This window comes from Carcharhinus amblyrhynchos, chromosome 2 (genome assembly GCF_965287045.1).
Source record: "Carcharhinus amblyrhynchos chromosome 2, sCarAmb.v2.hapA, whole genome shotgun sequence".
NCBI classification, from domain to species: domain Eukaryota; kingdom Metazoa; phylum Chordata; class Chondrichthyes; order Carcharhiniformes; family Carcharhinidae; genus Carcharhinus; species Carcharhinus amblyrhynchos.
The window spans coordinates 56,335,090-56,360,742 of record NC_137325.1 but is presented as its reverse complement, the minus strand read 5'-3'; the positions used below and the strand labels follow the sequence as shown (position 1 = coordinate 56,360,742).

The window sequence follows — 25,653 nt, the reverse complement described above, 5'->3', positions numbered from 1 at the left end:
ATCTTTGGACTGTGGGAGGAAAGCAGAGCACCCAGAGGGGAGAACATGCAAACTCTACACAGACAGTCACCCAAGGCTGGAATTGAACCCAGATCCCTGATGCTGTGAGGCTGTGCCATTGTGGATGCTGGATGAATACAGAATACCCCACTAGTGCAGCTGGCTCGTGTAGAACATTTTCCCAAGATAAAGCAATGTGTTCAAGAAAATAATTTTAAAAATTGTGCATGTCTTATTTTGTAATCTGCCCTGAAATGATTTTGTCTGTGTCGGGGGATTAATACCAGGTTTCGTAAATAGGACACTATTTTTTCCTGTACCCATGTGTGGCATCAAACATCCTTTTCTTTTTTCCTATTTTCCACAGACAGTAAACAGGACTGAAAACAGGAATCATGAGCTGAAAATTGCCTTGAACCAGGAAACTTCAGTGAATATGAAGGTGGCTTCCAGTTTGCACAGGCGTCGAATGAATGCTTTTTATTTCCTACCTTACCTGACAAAAAAAAGTGTTTTTATGTGCTGTGCAAATGGTTCAGTGATGTAGTCTGACAGTTTAATTTTGCTATAAAAGCTTATTTTTAAAAGAGAAAGTAAATCCCATAAAAGGGAATTGTTTTGACTTTTCATTCAGATGAACAGGTAAAATATAAATGATTTGTATGTTCAGATAGACTTAGAACTGTAAGACTGACAAGTTTGGAAGAGGAAGGAAGCTGCAGTGTTTTAGGAAAGTTTAATGGTCTTCCTCTGATATTAAGCTACTCTTTTTTTCATGTCTTTTATTAATTTGTAGGTTTTTCAGAAACGTTTAGCTAAGATTTATCTTGACTCTTAATTGCCTTAATTTTGAAGACGTCAGGCTCTCAAAGCCAGCTGTCAACATTGCGTTAGAAATTCTAGATTGAAATTATGTGCTTGGACCAAGTGGTTGGTGCAAGAATTTGATAAAAGCTTAACTTTATAGGGAGGTAAATGCTAATAAGCTGTACAGGTTAAAACAAAAAAAAACAAAAAAAAATGTGCTTGTCTTCTTTTGCAGAAGAACATGGTTTTATTGATAAAGAACAAGGACAACTGACAAAATCTAAAAAAATTGCTGAGACTTTTAATGAATTTTGTCTTAAAGCAGTGGAAACTGACAACTTGCAGAAGGCTGAAGCGTTTTGCGATTTTGAAAAAAAAAGTGACTGCATTGTACAGAATGCAGTTTATCGCTTAAGGCAGATTGTTTTATTTACAAAGCATAATTGCTAGCAGCAGAATTAGTGCTTTATATTTGCAATCTTTTTTATTAGCTTAAAATGTTTTTAGTCTGCTTTGCTTGTCACCTTGCAGATGCAAGCTAAAGAGTAAAAGGTGCGAACTAGATAGATAGGAGCTTATGGTTAAAACGAAATCAAAGCAAAAGCAATAGATTGAAGAAATTGTGGACAATTTCTGTAGTCTTTAATTTTCATAGTTGTGGATCAAATGCAGCCTAAGGATGGCCTATTTTATACCAAAGATGAAGTGACACCCTAAAGCAGTCAAGAAGCTAGAGATTTTTTCTGTTGTTTTTTAAATCTTTATTTGACCTACATGGCCGGACCAGTTCTTACTTTACTTTCTTTAAACTTTTCTTCCACTGGTTACTCTCTAATAACTCATACACAGTAAGAATGTTTATCTAAAAATTTATTGGTGGTGCACTGGTATTGAGGGGTGGGGGGGGGAGGGAAGAAATCCATGTACATCGAAAGAAGGATTAATTCTGTAAAATATCGATTTTTTTTTTCTGTCCTGACTTTGGCCTTAATGTGTTTGTAAATGTGCATTATGTGTTTATCTTTGCAAAGTGTATTACTTTTTCAGTCTTCCTTCATACTTTCTGCATCTGGATAGCTCATTTATCTACCTCAGTCTATGCCATCTCCTAGTGTGCTGAGCAGCTGTTATCCAGCATTTTGCAAAGCTTCAATATTTCCTCCCCTTTTTTTTAAAACGTGCCCAGCGTTTCTTGTGTGCAGATTGCCTCAACAGGACATTGATGAGATGTACAGGTACACATCAGGTCATTAGCAGTCTAGAAATAGTTGCTGTATGCCCAGACTTGAGAGATTTTATTAATTAATCCTGCACGCAATGGTGGCAGGAAAGTCAGCCACTGCCCCAGTGACTAGCCACTTTTATACTCTACTAAGATCGAAACCTGATATTAAAATGTTCAAATATGCTTTCTTTGTAAGTCAAAGGAATGACTTTGTGCTGGAGCTATATTGATAGTATGTGTACTGTCAAGTCAAGCAGATCATAGACTCCATTTGGGGGTCCAGACAAGAAATGACACCATTTTAGTGGTGGAAAAAAATGTCTCTGTGTCTTTGATATTTGTCTGTGTTGTAGCACAACACAAATATACTGTGCAAAATACAGAGTTGTGTTTCCCATTCTGAAAGGTAAATATTGCTACTGCAACATGCCACTGCTGTCATTTAGTACCACAGTCATTCATTTCATGGCCATGTTCCGATGGAATGTTGTGGGAAAGAAGAAAGGGAACAATATTGGGTAAAGGCTGGTTCTGATTATTAACAATCTAAATGTAATAGATTTATATTTAAAAAAATGACCCTTTCCCTTCTGATTTCGAGAAATGAAAGATATTGCTGACAATCAGGGACTACAAGGAGGGGGAGAAAATCAGGAGGGCAAGGGTTGAGTGTTGGCATATGTGATTAATGTACTTGAAATTAAATTTAGGACATATCAACCAATGAACATAACCAAAAGAAAGTGTCCTGTAATGACCAATAAGCAATTCACCTCCTCTCTAAAGACACAATTAAGGTGGCAGCTCTCACCACAGTTCTGAAATATTGTTCGTGAGACTGTAAATTTTTGTGTCAGCCTATCCAAGATGGATTTCAATCATATTTCTAATTCAATTTATGTTATATACATTTTAAACCATAGCTCAGTCTCTTCAGAATGCCTAGAGAGTAATTTCTCAGAAAAGCCACTTTCAATTGTCTCATTTTTTTATGGCTACTTGAATAGTGTCCAGATTTTTTTTAATTGTGTACATTACAAAGCCCTGTTGTTTAAGCCTAATCCAATTAATATTTTTTCAAACTTCTTGTAAGATATTTGGAAAGTAAATATTATATATTTTTGTTTTAATAATTCCCAACATTTAAACAACAGAAGTGAGACTATGGGGATGAAATTGGACCTTGTTTTACCCTTTTCTTGCCAAAGTATAATTTTTGCAGGGCTACATTAAGCACTGTATCGGCTGGGGTAATATTAAAGCTTTCCTGGCAGCCACCTCAAACTGGCACTAGGTCCCTTGCATATACTAATGAGATTCCAAATGTCTGTTTTAAAAAACCCTCTCCAAAATTGGTCAGATTCCAAGCAGAGCATTAGCCAGCGTACTGTGCTCAATTAAACTATTCCATCATGATATTAAATAAAAGCAAAATACTGCAGCTGCTGGAACCCTGAAATAAAAACAGAAAATGCTGGCTAAACTCAGCAAGTCTGGCAGCATCTGTAGAGAGAAACAGATTTTTTGTGCTGAAATACTGCCACTGTTTCTCTCTATAGATGCTGCCAGACCTGCTGTGTTTATCTAGCATTTTCGGTTATATGTTATAAACTATTCCATCCTTGGCCTAACCAACACTCCTTCAAGAGAACTGCAGGAGGTCAACACTAGACAGACCCAATTAGCTCCTCATTAATTTTGTAGGCTGCAACCAGCCCACACTTGGGCCCTTCTTGTTTATGAACCCTTCCCCTAATCAGGATTATCAGAGAGCTACTATTGCTGACCCAGATTGGTGCAGTACGCTGCCTCAATAGGCCAAACAAGCTCCTATGGCTCACTTATTATTTAAAAGAGGTCTGAGCTACGATATAAAACAATCCCTGGGCTTCCAGCTTACAGCTCGTGCTGAGGACATGCTGATCATCCCAGGCCCGAATACAGGCATAAACAAATTTCTCCCCATAAATTTGAAAAAGGTAATGTTTAATATTTCAAAGGTCTGTAATTTTGTTTTCATGGAAATCACATAAATCTGTGTAGAATTTGTGCAGATGTAGAAATGTATATCTTATTTTCACAATAGGAATTGGATTCTTAATTCTCCCATTTTCTGATAATGAATGACTGAGCTTACCAGAACCTCGCACTGCATCACTGAAATATGCAGGACTAAATTACGTACCTGTTCAGAACAAAGTGAACTCCTAAACAAATGTGGTTTTGTTGATAAGAGATTAGAAGTTGAAGCTTTGGTCCTTTCTTTTCTGTGTTTATCCGATGGCCTTTTTTACCATTATTAATGAAACTGACAAGGATGTAATTGTAACCTAATGAAATGGAATGAGTGCAATATACAACTTATTTTTTAAAAAACCCAATCACTGAGTTGCTCTGAGGACCACAATCATGTACCATTTCCTTCTGGAGAGACAAAACTGCTCAAGGAATGAGTTAGAATTCATCTCTATTGAACAGTGAGTCCTTGGCAATCTACTTTCCAATCATTTTAACCAATGATCCATTATAGATGTGGCTCCACCGAGTTTAATTGTCCCAAAGTGTACATTTCTAGGTTGAAGGATCACCTTTTGATATTGACGTTTAAGATACACAATTGATGCATCACCTCTGTTCAGTACCTGTGAATCAAGGTCATTACTTGAGGAGTAGTCCCTCAATGGTGGCCTATTTAGACAGGTCTATACTGTATATATTAATACAGTACTAGCGATACCCTTTTTTAAAAAAAATCATTGGCTTTTGGTGAACCAGAGTGGTACTTCTGTTTGAATTTCCAAATATGGACATGTGATATATCATAGTGCTGCTAACCAATCATGAAATTTTATTTTAAAGTGTGTGCGTATATGTGTGTATGCAAGAGAGACACTATTGCCTTTCTGAGGCACTTCAAAGCACTTATCCCTGAATTTGTATCTAATTAGTATAGAGATATTTGTATTGTTATTGGTATCCTTGTTTTTCATCAATGTAAAGAGAATACAAATCACAAAAAAGGAATGCTAATAAGAAACTATATTGCTTTAAACAATTTGCACACAAGACATGCACATCAAAATTAGCTTTAAACTTTTTGTTTGCTCTGGCAGTCCCTATCCAGTGTTATCATGGGGTTATTTTCTGCTAACGAACCTCCAGTTGCAGTGTCAATGTTACATCCACAAAAAGCTATAAGTAGCAAAATACTAACATTTCTGAAGGGAAACTCCCGTCCAAGTTGCCTTTTAGTTAATAACCGAAGTGCCCAGTGATCTGTTTTCAAACCACAGAGAACAATATTTGACTGACACAAATATGGTCTCGGGTTTGGGCTTGACCTTTGGCTTGAAGAACCTTAAGCCAGACTTCTGAGATTCTGCCCAGGCTCAGGGTTTAGTCCTTTGAAACATTTCAAAATTGACTCGGCATGTTTGACAGAAATGAGAGACTCCTAAGAAGGCTCACGTTTCTTTAACAAAGGATGCGGTGAATAACTGGAATGTGAAAAATTCACTTCCTATTGTGGGTGTAATATCAACACTGAGTATCATGCTGTGGCATCAGATTACTGGAGAAGGTCCCAGTTTGAAATCCTTCAAGAGGGTACATTGACATACCAGTTGATAACCAAGCTACATTATTATGTGCAGATGTTGAGATTGCTCTGTGTATCAATTCAGATCTATGCTGCTTTGTTCAGACACAAAGGTTTTCATCATTTATAACCTCACAGAATAAATGTTTTTCTGTCTTTTTTAGTTTGTCAGACACAGTTCAGTCCAAAACAACATTTAACCTTTGAGTTCAATGGATTTTTTTTTAAAAAAGTGATGGCATTTCTACAGAACAGTTCCAACAAAATCTGTTGCTTGGTCTAAATCTAAATTCAAAGTATCATGTCTTTGTTTTGAATGTAGCAAATGGATGGCATTATTTGGCTCAAGTACAAATAATGGGTCATTGTTGTTTGGTTATTCATTGTCAACATTGAGTGAATTTCTCAATATCATTCATGGAGAAATTAATGTAACACATGTCCTTCAGAAAGAATCTTAACAGCGATGAAGCTACAAATATTGTCCTAAATTGGAAGTCAAAAAGTAATTTGATCAGTAAAATAAAATATGTCAGGATGACCAAGAAATAGGGAAAATGACTTTTTGCAGAAGCAAGCGACAGTAATGTCCTACTTCAGAGCCACCAACAGTGTAAGTGAGTGCCCCATAGCCCATGGACATTTAAGCCAAACAAAACAGAAAGATTACCGGTAATCAAACATTCAACGTCCAACTAGCTTGTTTTAATATTGCCTCTTACCATGTAGGGGGGAAAAAAACTATAGAACTTGGAGGGTTAAATGCCATTTCCTTCTGTCTGATACTACTTTTTTTCATTTGTTACAAACCTGCACAGGGAAACTCTGTAACCTGGTCTTGGACCGGGATTGTTTCACCAGTCATTAAATTATGAAACTTTTTTTTAATTTATGAAGACCTTATTTTGTACAGTTCTTTTCATTTAAGAAAAACTCATAGAGATGTCTATAAGATCAAGAAAGTTAATTTTTTAAATTTGTGTTTCAGTTGTGCCACAGACATGCTAGGCATCACTTTGTCTGGCTGTTCTTTCATTATCTGTTTGCTCCTGGAGATTTATGTAGATCAGTGGATGTTAGGTTTAAAATTCTGTTTTCTTTGAAGAAGCTTTCAATAAAAAAGAAATCTTGAAAAAAAAATCCTGTTTGTATGCGTGCTTTTGTTGTCATGCTACGGGAGGTTGTACACTGAACCCTTGCAATAGTTAAATATTTAAGCTTGTAATGTCACCCTTTAGGATTCTGGCTGGTTGGATCCTGGTATGCCTGTTCTTCTATTGGTCTACATGCTCACAGTGGCCTTAAGTTTCATTCAGTTTTGAGATTGAACTTTTCATTTCCGTTAGGGTCTGCTGCTAACATATTCTTCCATCTTTTCCAAAGTAAAGTGTATTTATTAGTCACAAGTAAGGCTTACATTAACACTGCAATGAGGTTACTATGAACTTCCCCTAGTTGCCACACTCCGGCCTCTGTTCGGATCAATGCATCTAACGAGCGCATCTTTCCGATAGTGGGAGGAAACCGGAGCACCTGGAGGAAACTCGCACAAACACGGGAAGAATGTGCAAACTCCACACAGACAGTAACCCAAGCCAGAAATTGAACCCGGGTCCCTGGTGCTGCAAGGCAGCAGTGCTAACCACTGTGCCACCATGCCATCCCTGAGGTTTCTGGAATCTCAAATGATCTAAGTCACTAGTATTCTCCAACCAAAATGCCAACGTACCTTGAGGATTGATTTCTGATTTGTAAAGTGCTATCTTCATTTACTGCTACTTGTTATTAATGCAGTGCAACATGTTTGCTTCCATCCATCCATCCATTCCAGACAAACCTGTTTCAAGCTCTTATAGCCCTATTCCTCCACTACACACCCAATCCTTGTCAAACTCGAGTGGTGGCTCTGTGCTGAACAAACTGATTTAGGGAACCTTCTATTATTTACCTACATGTGTGGTTTGCATCGGGCAGACCATCCCATAATACTTCTCACACAGAAAATACTTGAAAATCTCAGCAAGTCTGAAGCACCTGTGGGGAGAGAATAGAGCTTATGTTTCAAGTCTGGATGACCCTTTGTCAGCACTATAAACAAAACCCCACCATCCTCCCACCAACACTTCACTAGAGCCATCTGCCACATTCAACAGGTTGTCTTTTGACACTCTGCACCTTTTTCCCATCACTTACACATTCCAATCTCTCAATGGACACTATTAGCAACATTCTAGCCTTTGTCTTTAGTTCTGATGCATGGGGACACAACCACATGCAGGCTCCCTTCCCAGTTACTCACCATCCTGACTTGGAATTATATCACTGTCACTTTATTGTCACTGGGTCAAAATCCTTGAATTCTCTTCATAACAGCACTGTGAGTTTTTCTACACCACATGGATTGCATGTGTTGCCTCACTCATTCCGAAACAGTAAAATCCTGCCTGGGGTCGACAGAACTTTCCATTGTTCACTCCTCACCCACTCTGATTCCCATGGTGGGCCAGGTGGTGAAATTTTGCTGTTATCTCACCATTGCCTTCTCAAGGGCAATTAGGGACAGGCAGTAAATGCTCGCCTTGCCAGCAACACCCACATCCTCCAAACAAGTAGGTCAAAGAATGAAAAGCAGAAATACTCCTTCAAGTTCTAGTCAACATTATTTCTCAATTAACAACACTGAAGCTGAATAATTAGCTGTTTATATCACTTAGTACCTGTGGGACTTCACTGTGTCCAGATTGGCTGCCACATGCATGATGTTGTCTGCACTTCAAAAGAAATTCAATTGTTTCAGAACAATTTGAGGCACACAAATAATGTGAAAGATGTTACAGAAATGCAAGGCCTTTCTATCAAAGAAAATTTTGAACAATTCAATACTTGATGTTAGATAAGCAAGTCAATGATATAGGATAAAAGACAATAGTGATGGCAATGTGACAAGTCATTTATATTATAGAAAAATAACTTTATTGAATCAGGCAAGATTCATTGTCTAATGCAATGTGGGTTACCAGAAAAACTTTATTTTGTACCGATTTCCTTTGCATTTATTCTGTCATTGAGAAAGTACAAATTCTGAATATGTTATTTAAGAAGCCCAGGGAATCTTTTGAATCCAAATAGAAATATATTCCTTTAACTGCAACTTACAAAGCAGTCAAACTAGCAGGATCCAGTACCCAACAGCTACAACAGAATTATTAAGGTTTTCTTGACAGATAACCTCCTGTGGGCGGCACAGTGGTTCTGTGATTAGCACTGCTGCCTCACAGCACCAGAGACCCAGCTTCAATAGCAGCCTTGGTTGTCTGTGTGGAGTTTGCATTTTCTCCCCTTGCCGGCATGGGTTTCCTCCAAGAGTTCTGGTTTCCTCCCATAGTTCAAAGATGTGTAGGTTAGATGGATTAGCCATGGGAAATGTGTGTGGTTACAAGGATGATGTGGTAGACAGGGCGTGGGTAAGATACTATGACAGAGTTGATGGAGGCCGAATGGCCTCTTCTACACTGTGGAGATTCTATGATTCTGTGATTCTATGATTCAACATCAGCAACATGATTGAAGAGTCCAAATCTCCTTTTCTGCTTCCTTTCTTGTGACTAAATCTAAACTCTGTGTGTTGTAAAAAATATAGTAACCTAATAGTTACTACATAGAATTATATAGAATCTACAGAAAAAGACCAATCAGGCCAACTGTGCTGCCACTTATGCTCCACGTGAGTCTCCTCCTCTCCTTCTTCACCTGATCAATTGGAATGTCCTCTATCCTTTTCTCCCTCAATTACCTGTCTACCCTCTCTTTGTGATGTTGGGCTGGTAACCTAGAGATTAATGAGTTCAAATCCCACCATCGAAAGTTATGGAATTAGTCCAAAAAAACCTGGCAATTTGTGGGCTGTGTTGCATTATCTGTGCTAGATTTTTGTTATGGCTCATTAATATCCTTCAGGAAATGATGCTACATCTGTCTGGCTACACGTGGTTAAAGTCCCACATTACATCGTTCACTCTTACTGCCTTCAGTGCAACAAGCGATGGGCAATAAATACTGCTTTGTCAATGTCACTTAAATCTCAGTTGTAACATTGTGGAAATATGCACTGTATTTAAAAGAAAAGTGTGTGAACATGAGGCTTTGGTGAAATGTGAACCATTGCTCTTTGAATGGTGATGTATTCAAAATATTCCATTTTGTTTTTGAAAGTGGCTCAATTGACAACTCTGTCTTCTGAGGTTCTGATAAATACAATGAGTTGTTGAACATTTAAACATATGAATTAGGAGTAGGCCACTTGGCCCCATGAGCCTGTTCTGCCATTCAATAAGATCACAGCTGATTTGATTGTAACCTCAACTCGACGTTCCAACCTACCCCCAATAACTTTTTGTCACCTTGCTTATCAAGAATTTATCCACCTCTGCCTTAAAAATATTCAAAGACCCTGCTTCTACTTCCAATCATAGAATCCCTACTTTACAGAAGGAGGCCATTCGACCCATCAAGTGTGCACTGACCACAATCCCACCCAGGCCCTATTCCCATAACCCTGCCAATGCCCATGATAGAAGGGTCAGTTTAAGCCTAGCCAATCAACCTAACCTGCACATCTTTGGACTGTGGGAGGAAACCCATACAGACATGGGGAGAATGTGCAAACTCCACACAGACAGTCACCCGAGGCTGGAATTGGACCTGGATCCCCAGCACTGTGAGGCAGCAGTACTAACCACTGTGCCACCACATCGCCCATATCTTTTGAGGAAGATAATTCAAAGGATTCATTACATTTTGTCTCCTCATCTCTTATTTTTGGACAGTGACCCCTATTTCTAGGTTCTCCCACACGAGGAAGCATTCTTTCCACACAGTGGTATTGTCACTGCAGAAGTAAGCTAAAGACTGAGAGTAATGCGCTGGGGGCCAGGATTCAAATCCCACAATGGCAGAAGATGAAATTTGAATTCAATAAAAATTTGGAATTAAAAGTCTAATGATGACCATGAAACCATTGTTGATTGTTGTAAAGATCCACTGGGTTCACTGCTGTCCTTTAGAGAAGGAAATCTGCTGTCCTTACCTGGTTTAGTCTACGTGTGACTCCAGATCCACGGCTGACTCCTAAGTTGCCTAGCAAGCCACTCAGTTCAAGAGCAATTAGGGATTGGCAATAAGTGCTGGACCAACCAGTGACAACCATATCACATAAATGACTTTTTAAAAAATCCACCCTATTAAGACCCATCAGGCTCTTATATATTTCAGTCAAGTTGCCTCTCACCAAAACTCAATCAAATATGAGCCTAGCCTGTCCAACCTTTCCTCATCAGACAACTCACCTGTTCCAGGCATTAGGTTAGTAAAACTTTGAACTGCTCCCAATGCATTAACATCCTTTCTTAAATAAGGAGACCAACACAGTGCACAGTACGCCAGGTGTGGTCTCACATGTATAACTGAAGTATAACACCCCCCTACTTGTGTATTCAATTCCCCTGGCAATAAATGATAACATTTTATCAGTTTCCTTACTTACTTGCTGTGACTGCAGTCTAACATTTTGCGAATCATGCATTGAGACACATCCTAGAGCTTTGCAATCTCTCACCATTTAGATAATATGCTTCTTTTTTATTCTTCATTCCAAAAATGAAAATGTTACTTTTCCCACGTTATGCTCCATTTGCCAATCTTTACCAATATAATTAATCTATCTATATCACTTTGTATCCTCCCTGTTTTTTTCTTCACAACTTATTTTTCTGCCTATCTTTGTGTCATCAGTAAATTTACCAACAATCCCTTCAGTCACTTTATCTAAGTCACTTACATAAATTGTAAACAGTTGAGGTCCCAGTACTGATCCCTGTGGCCCATCAATCATTACATCTTGCCAAACAGAAAATGATCGATTTATGCCTACTTTCCATGTCAGTAAGTAACTCCCTACAACATGAACTTTCATTTTCTGCAATAATCTTTGATGTGGCACCTTATTGAATGTTTCTGGTAATTTAAGTACAGTATGTCCACCTGTTTCCCTTTATCCACAGAATGTTACTTCCTCAAAGAACTCCAGTATGTCGGTTAATCGTGATTTTGTTTTCATAACACTATATTGATTCTGCCTGATTACCTCAAATTTACCAAAGTGCTCTGTTACAACATCTTTAATAATAGCTTCTAACATTTTCCCAATGCAAAGGTTAAACTAACTGATCTGTAGTTTCCTCTTTCTGACACCTTCCCTTTTTGAATAAAAGAGTTCAATATACTATTTTTCAACTAATGGGACCTTCCCCAAGTATAGCACATTTTAGAAAATTAATACTAGCACTTCAAATATTTCACTAGCCACTTCTTTTAAGACTCTAGGATGAAGTCTATCGGGGCCTCAGGACTTGTTATCCCACAGGTCCAACAATTGTCTCAGAACCACTTCCATGGTGATTATAAATTTTCTTGAGTTTCTCCTTACCTTCTAATTCCTGATTTACAGCTATTTCTGATGAAGGCCAATGCAAAATTCCTGTTCAATTCATTTGCCATTCCTTGTTTTCCATTATCAATTCTCCTTTCTATGGGAATGAATGTTAAGGTCGGGTGAGGACCCGACAACATAAATCTCCATTGACCTTGAGCGGGAATTTCTGATCTCACCCAGACAAGGTTGTAAAATCCCACTCTAGCTTTTGATAATTCATCTTGACATTCCTGAGAATTGGTTTTGACAGTTCTAATGTGTTCATGCACTTTTTACACACATCCAGACATACTGTTATAATAACAAAGGGCACCTGACCTCTCCCAAAGAGGAAGCTGACCTCTTCCTAGATGTCACAAGGTTGTATTCAAAGGGATACCTCAACCCTCTAAAAGAGCTCCCTGACAATCCCTGATGATTCTCAAACTTCAGACCTGCCCATATCAAGTTATAGCTGTTCACAGCGAGTTTCAGCAACATCTCACACCAAGATTACACATGAGTGAAGACAACCACTGATTTCATGGGCACTGATTATGTGACACACACAAATGTATGTATCCTGATACAGACCCATTCGTACTCCCAGTGAAAACAGTAGGTGTAGTAACTCGAAGAGACACAATGTGACAAGTAACAAACTAAAGGATTTATTGATTGAGAAGAGCTATATACAATGAAGGGATTAGAAGCACAACTATACAGGTCTACTCTTGACAATGCCTTGGCTCCAATAGCAGCCTCCAGCCCTGGGGGTAAGTGCTCTTGCTCCCAAAAGGCCCACCTTCACACACTCATGCTCCATTGGTTCTGGCCCAGTAGCATGGCCCAAAAAAGGGTCACCAATTAAAGGGCCATGCTTCCTCTCCCCCCCCCAACATCTTGCACTACTTATGGTAAAACAAAACAGTCAACACAAATGCAGGCACACAACAATTTTACTGGAGGGACATCAGTTCCTAATGGCAGGTGACTTCCAAACTTTTGAGAACGCTGCAACTCTGTCAGGGCTTCTTCAGCAGCCAATGACACAGATAGAGCAGGCATGCTAACTATCTCTGGAGCTAGGTCCCTGCCAGCCTCTTCCTCTGTCTCAGCCACCAAAGCTAGAAGTGGCCATTACCTCACTACAGGCATCCAAATCTCTAGCTCAGAGGTTGGTATATATGAATTGGATGCTGGGCACATTTGCTTGTCTCCTGAAGCTGGCTCTACTCTCTTGCATACGTGGTCAACAACAGCCCTGTGCCTCCACCCTATATGAAATTGGCTCAGTCTTCTCTGCAACTCTGCCTGGCACTCATGCAGATCCACCACCAAAATTCCTTGCCAAAATGAGGTCGTCCACATGAAACGATCTGTCCTCTACCTGAGAGTCATGATACTCTTTCTGAGAGGCTTACCTAGCCTCCAACCTCCCTGACAAATTTGGGAACACCAAGTCCAAACAGGTATGTTGGCACCAACCCATTAGCAATTCTGCAGGCATCATGCCAGTGGTGGCTCCAGGTGTGGTGTTGTAGGACAGCAAAAAACTGGCTAATCACAAAGGTAACTGTTAAGAGCCTACTATTTTGTAGGAGCCCTGAATGTCTGCACGACTTGTTCCATCAGCACCTGCAAGGCAGGATGGTAGGGGACTGCCCTAGCATTGTGAGCACTATTTGTCATAACGAAAATCTGAAACACATCAGCCATGAATACCGCTCCATTATCCATTACCAACACATTAGGAAGACCATGGATCGTGAAGATCTACCTCAGTTTCTCAATATTAAGCATAGCTGTGGTGGATCTCATGAGCTGAATGTCCAGTCAGATGGAATGGGCATTTACTAGGGTCAGGAACATGTGCCCCAAAACCTACATGAAGCTGTGACCACGGACAGCCCAACCAGTCCCAGGGATGCATGCTCACTGGTGATGGTAATGTTTGCTGAGTCTGACAACTTTCACACAGCCCAATCATTAGCTCTATTTCTCTGTCAATGCCAAACCATCTGACGTAATTTCTGGCTAACACTTTCATTCTGCTCTGAACTGAATGGGCATAATGTAGCTCTTGGAGCAGTGACAGTTGCCCAGGGTGGTAAAGTGAAATGCCTCCCCCCCCACCCTCTCACCCTGCACAATATCACTTTATCTTTGCAGATTATGCCATTCCTGCATTGAAAATATTTGCTCTACCTTGTCGAAGTGCCACCCGTCAGTACCATTCTCTGGACCTTTGACATATCTGTCCCAATCTGTCCATGAGCTAATATGGGTGGCTGAGAAAGGCAAGGTGTCCTTGCATAGCCAACGCTATCTCCTGCACAACAGGTGGCAATGATATGCTTTGTGGCAGTGGGAGGCAGATTAGTGCGTCTGCATTTGAAGGGTGTATATTGCCGGCCTATTCTGGAAGGTATAACTATATGCTGCCAGCGGCAAGGCCCATCTTTGCACCCTGCTTGAGGCAATAGGTGGCATTAGCTTATCTTCACGGAAAAGACCCAACAATGGCTTATGATCCAACACAATAGTGAAACAGTGTCCATAGATGTGCCGGTGAAATTCCTTCACTGCAGAGTTGACTGCTACGTTTTCTTTGTTGATTGGCCGGTACTTTTTCTCAGCATCTGACAAAATCCAGAAGTCAGTGTCAATGATTCCCTTCTTCTCCATAGGGTGCAGTGTCAAAGTCTCCACAGATGTCAATCTTTAGAAATCACTGAATTAATGAGAACTTTCCCTTTTAATGCCATTGTTAAATTCCCCTCACTCCAAAAATGATATAGCTCGTTCATGAGTTGTAACTGGGTTTTTACTACTGCATTAAGTCATAACTACTTTCTTTTTATTCATTTATGGGAGATGGGCATTGCTGGCTGGCCAGCATTTGTTGCCCATTTTTAGTTGCTTTTGAGTAGATGGCTGTGAGCCGCTTTCTTGAATTGCTGCATCATGTGATGTGGATTGACTCACAATGCCAGTAGGAGGGAATTCCAAAATTTAGACCCAATGACTGTGAAAGGACAGTGATATATTTCCAAGCCAGGATGCTGAGGGCTTGGAGGGGAACTTGCTGGTGATGGTAGTGTTCCCATGTTTTTGCTGCCTTTGTCCTTCTAGGTGGAAGTGGTCATGAGTTTGGAAGGTGCTGTCTTTGGTGAATAGCTGTAGTGCATCTTGTAGCTAGTACAGACTGTTGCACCTGAGCTCGTGGTGGAGGGAGTGGATATTTGTGGATGTGACATCAATCAAGCGGGTTGCTTTATTCTGGATAGTGTCAAGCTTCTTGATTGTTGTTGGAGCAGCACCCATCCAGGCAAGTGGGGAGTATTTCATCCCACTCCTGATATGTGCCTTGGTGGATAGGCTTTGGGGAGTCAAGAGGTGAGTTTCTTGCCACTGTGTTCCTAGCCTCAGACCTGCGCTTGTAGCCACTGTGTTTTTGTGGCCAGTCCAGTTGAGTTTCTGATCAATGGTAACCCCAAAGATGTTGACTTCTGATGTTGAACCTCTCTAATCCTGAACAACTATTTTTTATATTTACATAAATGTCAATTCTTTCAGTAATAACAATTCCATAATTTTCTGTAATGTGTATGCGCAATCTTTATTTTGCTGTCAGGAAAATGGATAGAAAAGGAGGGTAATCAGAGCATTTTAATTCCTGATTTGCTACCTGTGAGAATTATTCAATGTTGCTGCTTATCTTGCTTGGTGAAGCCACTGTTGCTGGATGCCTTGACTTCGTGCCAGATTAAGGTTAAGAAAGATGAAATCCATGTTTCTTTTTTCAAGGTCAGGTGGTCCCAGAAATCAGATCAACATTTACAAAACTACCTTAGCTTCAAATCAAAATTGTTAACATCTCCATGCTATCTGGATAGTTCTGTTAATTGAACTTAAAATGAAAAATAACATTTTTGCTGTCATCTGCTGTTGCTAAATTTGTGCAATGTCGCTTGAATGCAGCCATCTTAGAAAAACAAAATAAAGAAACATCCTGGGGCCACATGCCAATTTTAGTGATAGCTGTGCAGTAATTACCTATACATTCTGCCCAACTGTTAGCTCATCATTTTTGGTAGTTTTACTTTTAATTTACCACCAGTTGTGAGTGAAAACTTCCAATCAAATGGAAGGTGTAATAATGCAAATTAAACAGCTTGACAATTACAAATTAATCTCTTGCCCATTTTTAATGAGCGTGACGTATCATTGATAGGGAATGAAATAAAATGGCTAACCAAGTGTTATTTCAGGGGTCTGAAACTTTCATATTGCAGAGAACTAATCCTTTAAAATGGAAACGTTATTAGTCTAAAAAGTAATCTATTTCCAGATGCTAGCCATTGTAATTGATGCAGGAAACTGTTCAAGTTTTACTGTTAATTTTTTTTTAAACACAGAAGGTGGACACGTCTTGGGAAAAAATACTTCAAGCAGAAGCTTACATTGATATATCACATCAGATGACCATTGAAGGACTTTTGGAATGTAGGCACTGTTGTCAAGTAGGATAAGATGGCTGCCAACTGCTGCAAAGTGCCACAAAACAGCCGTGAAATAAATGACTAGATAGTAGGGACAAAATTAGATCCAGCAACTGGTTTGTTTCTGACAGAAAATACTCTGTAGACGTGGAGCATTTTCTGGTTCTGCCAACCCAGTGCAGGGAAAAAAGGCCCAGATGATTGGATTTTCCTTTCAGACTGGATAAGAAGCCGGCCTCATTGTCCCTGCAATGCATGTGGAGGCAGGCATGTGTGGTGCTGAGCTGGGTGGAAGACTTACCTCTGTGCTCAGACACTGTGTTGCAATTAGTTTAAAAATTACTAAAAAACAAAAAATATCCCTCCAGTCCTCACTCTTCAGCCTCCATACATATTCCCCATGCCAACATATGCCACCTTAGGCCCTCATGACCCCTTATAGCTTTTATATCATCCAATATCCCTTTACCCACTCCCAATGCCCCCATATCCCAATGTCAAACTATGCCCTACTACACAAACCCATTGACCTTCAGAATCTCTATGCTGCCATATGCCCCTCTTCCCCCCCCACCATGGGCCTTCACCCCATGACACCCTATGCCCTTTACCCACCTCATTTCCCCTCATGCTACCTATGAAAACCCATATCCGTCAGGCAACTACATCGATCTTTTTAACCCCTTGGCCAAATTAGTACCAACTCATGCCGACCCATTCATTAAGCAGCTACATTAAAAAACATTCAATACTTTAAAATTCCTTCAGTTACTTTCTTATGAAAACAAATATTTTTATTCTAGAACCACTTGGAGCTGTCAATCAAACTGTTCACTTAACAGGTGCGCCACTATGATAATATTAGGTTGTAAAATTGATTACACTGCAAAAAATCTTGTAATTATAGGCTTTAGGTTTATGTCAACTGACAGAGCAAAAGAGCAGGCACTGATTTTTTTTTGTAAATCCCTCACTTTATAAATTTAAAGCCCAGTAGAGTTATATTCCTTGATTTTTTTTCAGTATCAATGAACTTTGGCAATTGTTTGAAGGTTTGACAAGCAAACAGCTTTGACAGTTCTTTGACAGCTTGCCATTTCCAATGAGCTTAGGCAATCATACCAACGTTTAACAATCTCAAAGGGCAGCTGATCTACCCCAAAGGGTGTATACCCTCTCTGAAAGTGTTTCCTATCTATCCAAACAGATCTACAAAGTTCAGACCTGCTCATACCAGGTCTAACCTGCACACTTTGAACTTCAGACACCTGCCTTATTTAAATCACAGGAATGGAGGCACCTGCTGATTTATATGGCCAACAGCCCTGGAAACCAGAGATATGTCATTTATAATCTCCTCCCTCTCACCCATTCCCCAATCAATCCCACCCCCAAAGCCCCCTTTCCTTGGCGGAAATGGTGAAGGCCAGGTTTGGAGGTGGAAGTGTTAGGTTCAGGTCTCTGCTAGCAATTTTGCACTTCTCCATCTGTGTAAACATTCAGACCAATGCAGTCATTGTGGTGTCTGAACATTTTTGCGAAGATTGTCACTTGTCAAGGTAATTACTGACCTTTCCTTAATGTAGATCTGTTATCCCATGCTTTATAATTCATTACTTCATTGTCGGTGACATTTTCTTGAATGTCAGATAACAGATCAGTTGAAAAACTAAAAGTTAAATCTAGTGGCATCAATGCAGAGAGAAAGTTTAGGATTGCACGGTTGAATATTCTGCAGCATGCTGATGGATTGGTGTGTGATTATCCTTTGTTCATCGATGTAAAAGCTGGTTGACCTTGTGTCTGCAAATCAGTCTGCTAATCTACAATTTCCATTCATGTCAGATTTGGTAAAAGGATCAATTTCCCTTTGCTTGTCCTGGGATCACAGGACAAAGTCGATGAAAAATTGTTGAAATTCCCATGATGCTGGGGGTTTAGTACATTCATTTCAAGATTTTCTGACAGGCCATGGAACGAGTGCGATATCCTAATTAGACTGACATAGGAGGGCAAAGAAGCTGCTTCCCTGAGGAAGGAAGGACCATCTTGGTACCTCTTGTCTCATTTTACAACCCCCCCCCCCATGTTTTTCCTCCATCAACAACTCTGCCTCGCTCTCATAATTTAAGATATCCCTTAAAGTCTAGCACTTTGACCAAGTTTTGGTCACCTCCCCTAATTTGGTGCAAAATATTATTTTACAATCCTCCAGTGCAGCTCCTTGGAATGCTTTGCTGTTAAAAGTGCTACAGAAATGCAAGCTGTTGTTGTCTCGCCATGTCTGGAGAGTGGACTGGAAGACTCCCTCCTTCCCCCACAGCCATCAAAACCACCACCCCGTCATTGGCAGCATCTTTCTCCACCACCCCCCCCAGTCATGGATTACCAGCATTGGAGGCCTCCCACTGGGTCCCCCTTCATGAACTCTGACATAACCCTGCTCTATGCCCCACCCCTTTGTGCCATTCATGCCTCACCTCTTGGTGCCCCAACCATGCCCCACCCCTTCACAACCTCCCTTCATAGCCCCCCTATCATAGCACCTCCTACGTAGCCCCATCCGTTTGGCACTGCCATGGCACATTGGAAGTGCCTGTGTGCCAAATTGGCACTGCCCAGCCATGTTCCCAACCACCTGGTGCCTTCAATAATCTCTGAGCTTCTTGGTGTGGCCATCATGCCTGGTCTCCGCTAACGGAGACCAGTAGTAATTCTCACCGGGTTCTCGCAATGCCTGAGGGTTGGAAGATCCCTGGAAGAGCTGGGAGAGTCCGGCATCGAATGGGCTATGCTATTTAAAATACGTTAATCAGCCTCGTGCCCTTTGGGGGCGAGACGCAGCCTATTAATCTTTTCTTGATATGCATGTCCATACATTTCTGGGATTAACTTTGTGACTCTTCTCTGCACCTTGTCCAGAGTTTCTATATCCTTTAGATTACAATGGGGAGACACTATGCTGGCCCAGCATTTGCCCTGGTAGTTGTCAGCCAGATCCCTGCCATCATGTGGCATTGGTAAGGGAAGAAGCCCAGGCAGGGGAATTGTCTTTGTGCCCAAAGGATCTCTTTGGAGAATGGAGCAGTATTGATGGTGGGATTGTGAGGGAGGAGACAGAGGCCTCAAGTTGCCTTTAATGTGAGCAGGTGGACAAGGAGGCTCTGAGGCAGCGTGGAGAGGAAGGGAAGGAGCCTCAGAGTGGGAGAACAGAAGAAAAGGACTGAGTGCTGGATTGACTGGGCTGGAAACTGCAGCCACTGTTTATTGAAACACACACAGAGCAGCCAGTCAGTTATCTCTGGCCTGCAATTGCTCAGGGTTTGGGGCATGTGCTGTGAGGAGCCACAGTGGGAGGACAAATTCAGCCAAGAGACTTCCAGCAAATCATCCAAAAACTTGAAGGTAAAACTGCATTATCCCCAAAGTGAAGCATTCAAAATCACAAGTCTTCACTTTGGTGCAAGCAAGGCATCCTTCCCATTGTTAAGCAGACGAGTCTACAATGCTGCTGATTCAAAGTAAGGAGTGGAGCTCTCAAGGGTGCTTGTGAATTTGGGATGCCAAGACAATGACCATCTACTGAGAGATATTTGTTTCTTTATAAAAATTTTTATGAGTGTACTTATATATTCAAGGCCAGTTGAATTATGGGTCACTGATTGGTCTCTAAGCACTGCTGCCTCACAGAGCCAGGGACCTGGGTTCAATTCTGGCCTCAGGTCACTGTCTGTGTGGAGTTTACACTTTCGTCCCATGTCGCCATGTGTTTCCTCCAAGTACTCCTGTTTCTTCTCAGGTGTACAGATTAGATGGTTTGTCTCTGCTAAATTGTCTTTTAGTGTCAGGGGGATTAGCTGGATAAACACATGGGGTTACAGGGATAGGACCCAGGTGGGATTGTTGTCAGTGCATGTTTGATAGGCCGAATGGCCCCCTTCTGCATCGTAGGGATTCTATAATTCCTACGATGCAGAACCTCCATAATGTAGAACCTCCATAATTTCAACATGTTTTTTCAACACTGTCACATTATGAGATAAAGGCCAAATCAGCGCACAGTACTCTCAGTGTGGTCTGACCAATGTTTGATACACATTTAGCATAATCTCCTTATTTCTCACACACAAAAAACGGAAAAGCTCTGATGGAGGGTCATTTGACTCGAAGCATTAGCTCTATTCTCCCTCCACAGATGCTGTCAGACCTGCTGAGATTTTTCAGCATTCACAGTATTTTGCTTTTATCTCCCTATTTTTCAGTTCTGTCGCACCTGAAAGAAAGCTTCTTTTTTATTTCTTTTTAATCACTTTTGCTAATCTATGGTACAACTTTTAACAACTTTTCTACCCCACATAGACCTGCACTTTCCAATGCACATTCCATGTATTGGGAAGTTGTGACAACTTGCTCAATGAAACAGTCAGATCCGTTGCAAAATAATTGGTTAAACTGTGTTTTAATTATTGTGTCATTATTCAACATTGCTTACATTAAAGACAGCAAGTGCAAAGCAGCAGTATGTATGCAGACAATAGGGTTAATGACAATGTAACTGTATGGTTTTAACAACCAAGTTGGAATGGGGCAATAACCTTATGTTATTCTGAGACAGAATAATTCCAATCCAAATTCTTCCATATCCGCGTATTTTGATGTTTTGTAAACTCAAATCTTTAACAATCTTAAATGTAGAAGGTGTTGATTGGCTGGTAACTCGGAAGGTTTGTTGAATTGTGTGAGGAAATCAGCTGCAGGACACCGAGAGGCCATTATCATTTTACAATCTTGTCAGTGGCACCATGCTGCTGCTCAGAGATGCCAGAATGGGTCACAGTTTGAATGCAGCCTTTCCCGAAGAAATGAGAGGAAACCATTCTGAAATGATTATAGCAGCAATTTCAAAGGCCGCACACTGACACGCTAGAAGAGAAAAAGATGCCCGAGAAGATTCTCTGAAGTAGTCGCTGCAGAACAATTGAAAAGGGGCACCACAGTGTTCCAAATGATGTATAATGAAGTGATCTAATGGACTATTGCTAAAGGTCACTTAATCTTTCCTATGATCCTTCGCTCAAATGGTTCATGAAAATGACCTGTTTCGTGTTATGAATAGCCTCTGGCTTCCACTGTTTTGCCTGTTGAGTCAAATGCTACAAGAGATTACCTCTAGTACTACATCTTTCATAGAATATGGATTTAGAAGTCCACTTTGGAGGCAGGTTCAATTGAGCTTTCAAGAGGGCATTTGTTGATTATTTGAATAGAAACAGTGTGAAGGGGTGTAGGAAAAAGGCAGTGGAGTGGCACTAAGCAGCGCTCCGAAAGCTAGTGGCTTCTGCTACCAAACAAATCTGTTGGACTTTAACCAGGTGTTGTGAGACTTCTTTCTGTAATCACTCCACCACTGATGGACGTGCCATCAGCTGACTGGCTTCTAAGCTAAGGAATTCCCTCATTAAACCTATCCATCTCTCTATTATGTTTGGGTCTCCTGCTGTAGGGTGTAGAAAAGACCACAAGTTAGGCCTAAAGTACTGAATAAGGGATATTCCAGATGTCCCAGCTTCACAGTCAGCCTTTGACTGACTGCCCAGTTTCCACCCTGGGTGCAGCTAGCCCCTGGGGTCGCCTGATCCATACTCTTAAAGGGACAGCATGCATCCCAACCTACATATATCACACTCTCCACCGATCTTTCCTCCTTTAAGTTGCTTATTAAAACCTACCTCTTTGACCAAACTATCTAAATACCTCCTCATATGACTTGGCTTCATGTTTTATAATGTTCCTGTGAATTAACATTACATTAAATAGGCTATAAAAATGGGTTTTTTTATGAATTAGGAGACATAACCATACTTTATAACACACTTTCAGGTATATCATTATAGGGAAGCCTCAAGTTTTAATGACATTCTCACAAAGTTAACCCAAATATATTTACATAAGTTAAAGAACCAATCAGCTCTCTGTTTTGGGGTTACCATGGTCAGCTAAATGCACACATCCAATGAACCTGAGTGCTGGTTCCCATGTAAACAGTTTAATCGCTGACCTTCATAAATTATTCATACCCTCAAAGTGCAGAAACCTATGTATATAATTTAAATATTCAAGAAACTACAAGTAGCTGGGCACTTGAGATATATCCATCATAAAAAATTATGGACATTTGGAATATGTGTCATTAACTGTGTTAGAATCATAGAATCCCTACAGTGCAGAAGGAAGCCATTTGGCCCATCGAGCCTGCACTGACAACAGTCCCACCCACACCCTATTCCCGAAACCCCATATATTTACCCTGCTAATCCACCTGACACTAAGGGGCAATTCAGCCCCTGTAGTGTTGCTACTGTTGGATAACAAAGCAGTCCGTTTTTTTCTGAATGAACATAGCTGGTCGACATTTATGTGGTTGAACCCGTTAGACACCAAAAGGCAGTAGTGAGGTAGTCTGAATGCAAACTAAGGCAGAAAGAGTGAAGGATTAATTATGAATTTACTTGTAAAATTAGCTAGGTCAATGTTAAAATAACATTAAAACAAAATCTGGTCAATTTTCTCAGGATTGTTTGTTAAATCTTACCGTGGGCAAATTGGCTTCCACATTTCCCTATATTACAACACTTCAAATATAGTTCATTGACAATAAAGTGTTTTGGAATATCCTGCGATCATGAGAAGTGCTCCAGACAAATTCACTTCTTAAAACTAGCTTGCACTACATAAAGCTAGCCTGCGCTACCTGAAGCTAGCCAGCGTTACATAAAGCTGGCCTGCGCTACCTGAAGGTAGCCAGTGTTACATAAAGCTAGCCTGCGCTACCTGAAGGTAGCCAGCGTTACATAAAGCTAGCCTGCGCTACCTGAAGGTAGCCAGCGTTACATAAAGCTAGCCTGCGCTACCTGAAGGTAGCCAGCGTTACATAAAGCTAGCCTGCGCTACCTGAAGGTAGCCAGCGTTACATAAAGCTAGCATCCACTATTAAAACTGGCCTACAATTAAAACTAGTCTGCATTATTTAAAGCTCACAAATGCAACTTAAATCAGGTCTACCCATCTCTCAAAGGGAATGTGCATTGTGGTTGCTGGAACAGCTGAGATTATTGGGAATAGTACCGTGCGATAATAGCCAGCGATGGTTGACCCTAGGGGAGGGTGTACACTGTTTTCAGATGTGGCATTGATGGCCGTTGTGTAGGGGGTGGAATAAAGGAAAGTTGTCCTACATCGGCATGGGACAGGAGACCCTCAAGATACATGATGAGAAAGTAATGGGTAAGGATAACCACAGTGGTCAATGGCAGAAGTAAAGCCCTAAGGTCATAAATGCAGTGTTGCCAAAAGTTTAATAGCTATTATAATTACACTGTTAGTGATCTCATTGTACTCACACTGCCCATTTCCCATATTTCCCTCCCTTAAGTCCAAGAGATAAAAACTTGAAAGGAAAGTGTTTAGAGCAGAGTTGATGTTAAATGCTAGGATATTCCAATCCCACTCTCAACTATATTTTGGAATTTGGAATAATATGAGGAAAGATGTGAAAACCAGTGAAGAATGTCCCAGACATTTTGTGATGATTTTAAATAAAACAAATGCTTATTAAACAACAAAACACATAAAAGAAAGTCACTTCTTTTTATTAATTAGTGGGACATGAGCATTATTGGCTGGCCATTTATTATCTATCTCTAATTGCCCTTGGAGGTAGTTGAGATTCAATCACATTGCTGTGGCTCTGCAGTCACATGTAGGCCAGATAAGGTAAGGACAACAGATTTCCTAAAGGGACATGAGTGAAACCAGACGGATTTTCCCAACAATGGTTCATGGTCATCTGTAAATTCTTAATTCCAGATATATACTTTTTATTGAATTCAAATTCCACCATATGCCATGGCGTGATTCAAACCTGGGTCCTAGAGCATTAGCTGAGTTTCTGGATTAATAGTCTAGCGATAATACACTAGGCCATCACATCCCCATAACATAACCTTAATGGTTATCCACAATGTCTTTAGGTTTACACAGTTCCAAATCTCTCTATTTTCCTGACTGGAAAATGAAACCTTCCCAAACAACATCCCAAATGTTTAAAAAGTATAGGCAAGATCTGGTAATAGCTACCACACTTATATCTTTCGAGGTTGCTTCCAGCATGGGATAAAACAGTTGGTTTTGCAAACAGGCTTTTCTCCAAGCACAGCTTGTCGGCCTCCTCCTTTTCCTTTTTCATATGTTTGTATGTACTCAACCCCCACTGTAGCCAGTGGCACCAACAACGGATACTGACACCTTTCCAGCCTTCAGCAGAAACATCATGTTTGAAATGTTTCTGAATATTGTGAATTCTAATTGTAAATATATTTAAATTATATGACTGCTACCTTTTTAAAAGTGGAACTGTCACCTTCCTTTGAATAAGTTTACATGTTTGAAAATTTGTGTGATGGGAGTTCCTATACTGCCTGGATAATTGGATAGTTCATTTGGCATTTCCTAACCAATGCTGACTGAGGGCAGTGCCTAGAGGGGCAGATCCGGGGGCCATTGCCAAGGTTCTGTTCAGGTATGACTCTCTTTGCCCCCCTCCCCCACCAAGAAATGTACTTACTTGTGCGCCTCCGATGCTTAACCCAGTCCAATGCCGGCATCTCCACATCATGATTCATGCTGGCATAAATGAACAATCTAATCAGGCATAAAGGCCTGATAGTTATATTTAAATATCTTCAAATGAGATCCTCAATACTCAACGCTGGCATTCCCTTTACGTCAATGGCAGCAGCAGGAACAATCGGAACAGAAAACCCCGTTGGCATAAGCCCTGTTTTGAGAATGCTGCGTGATTTCCCATTCCCACTGCCGATCCAGTCCAGTCCAAAAAACGGGAATGCAAAATACCCCCCGTTATTTCCTGAATTCCCTCTGTCTTTTCCTTGAATAGCTCTCTCTGCTCTGATACTAATTTACATTCTGCTGCTTTCAGTCCAGTTTTGCCAAATCACACCTCATCTTTGCAAAATTGGCCTTTAGCCTT

At 40.5% G+C, this 25,653-nt stretch overlaps 1 protein-coding gene across 2 annotated transcripts in view; it reads left to right on the top strand.

The window, feature by feature from the left end:
* The window catches only part of LOC145354743 (RNA-binding motif, single-stranded-interacting protein 3), a 615,155-nt gene extending 608,408 nt beyond the window's left edge, over nt 1–6,747 (top strand). For both annotated transcript variants that reach the window (XM_080206215.1, XM_080206195.1), the window contains one exon: nt 368–6,747. In XM_080206215.1, the coding sequence (XP_080062341.1) occupies nt 368–374 (7 nt within the window). In that variant the 3' untranslated portion in view covers nt 375–6,747. The remainder of the gene's footprint in view (nt 1–367) is intronic.
* The last annotated feature ends 18,906 nt before the right edge of the window (nt 6,748–25,653 follow it).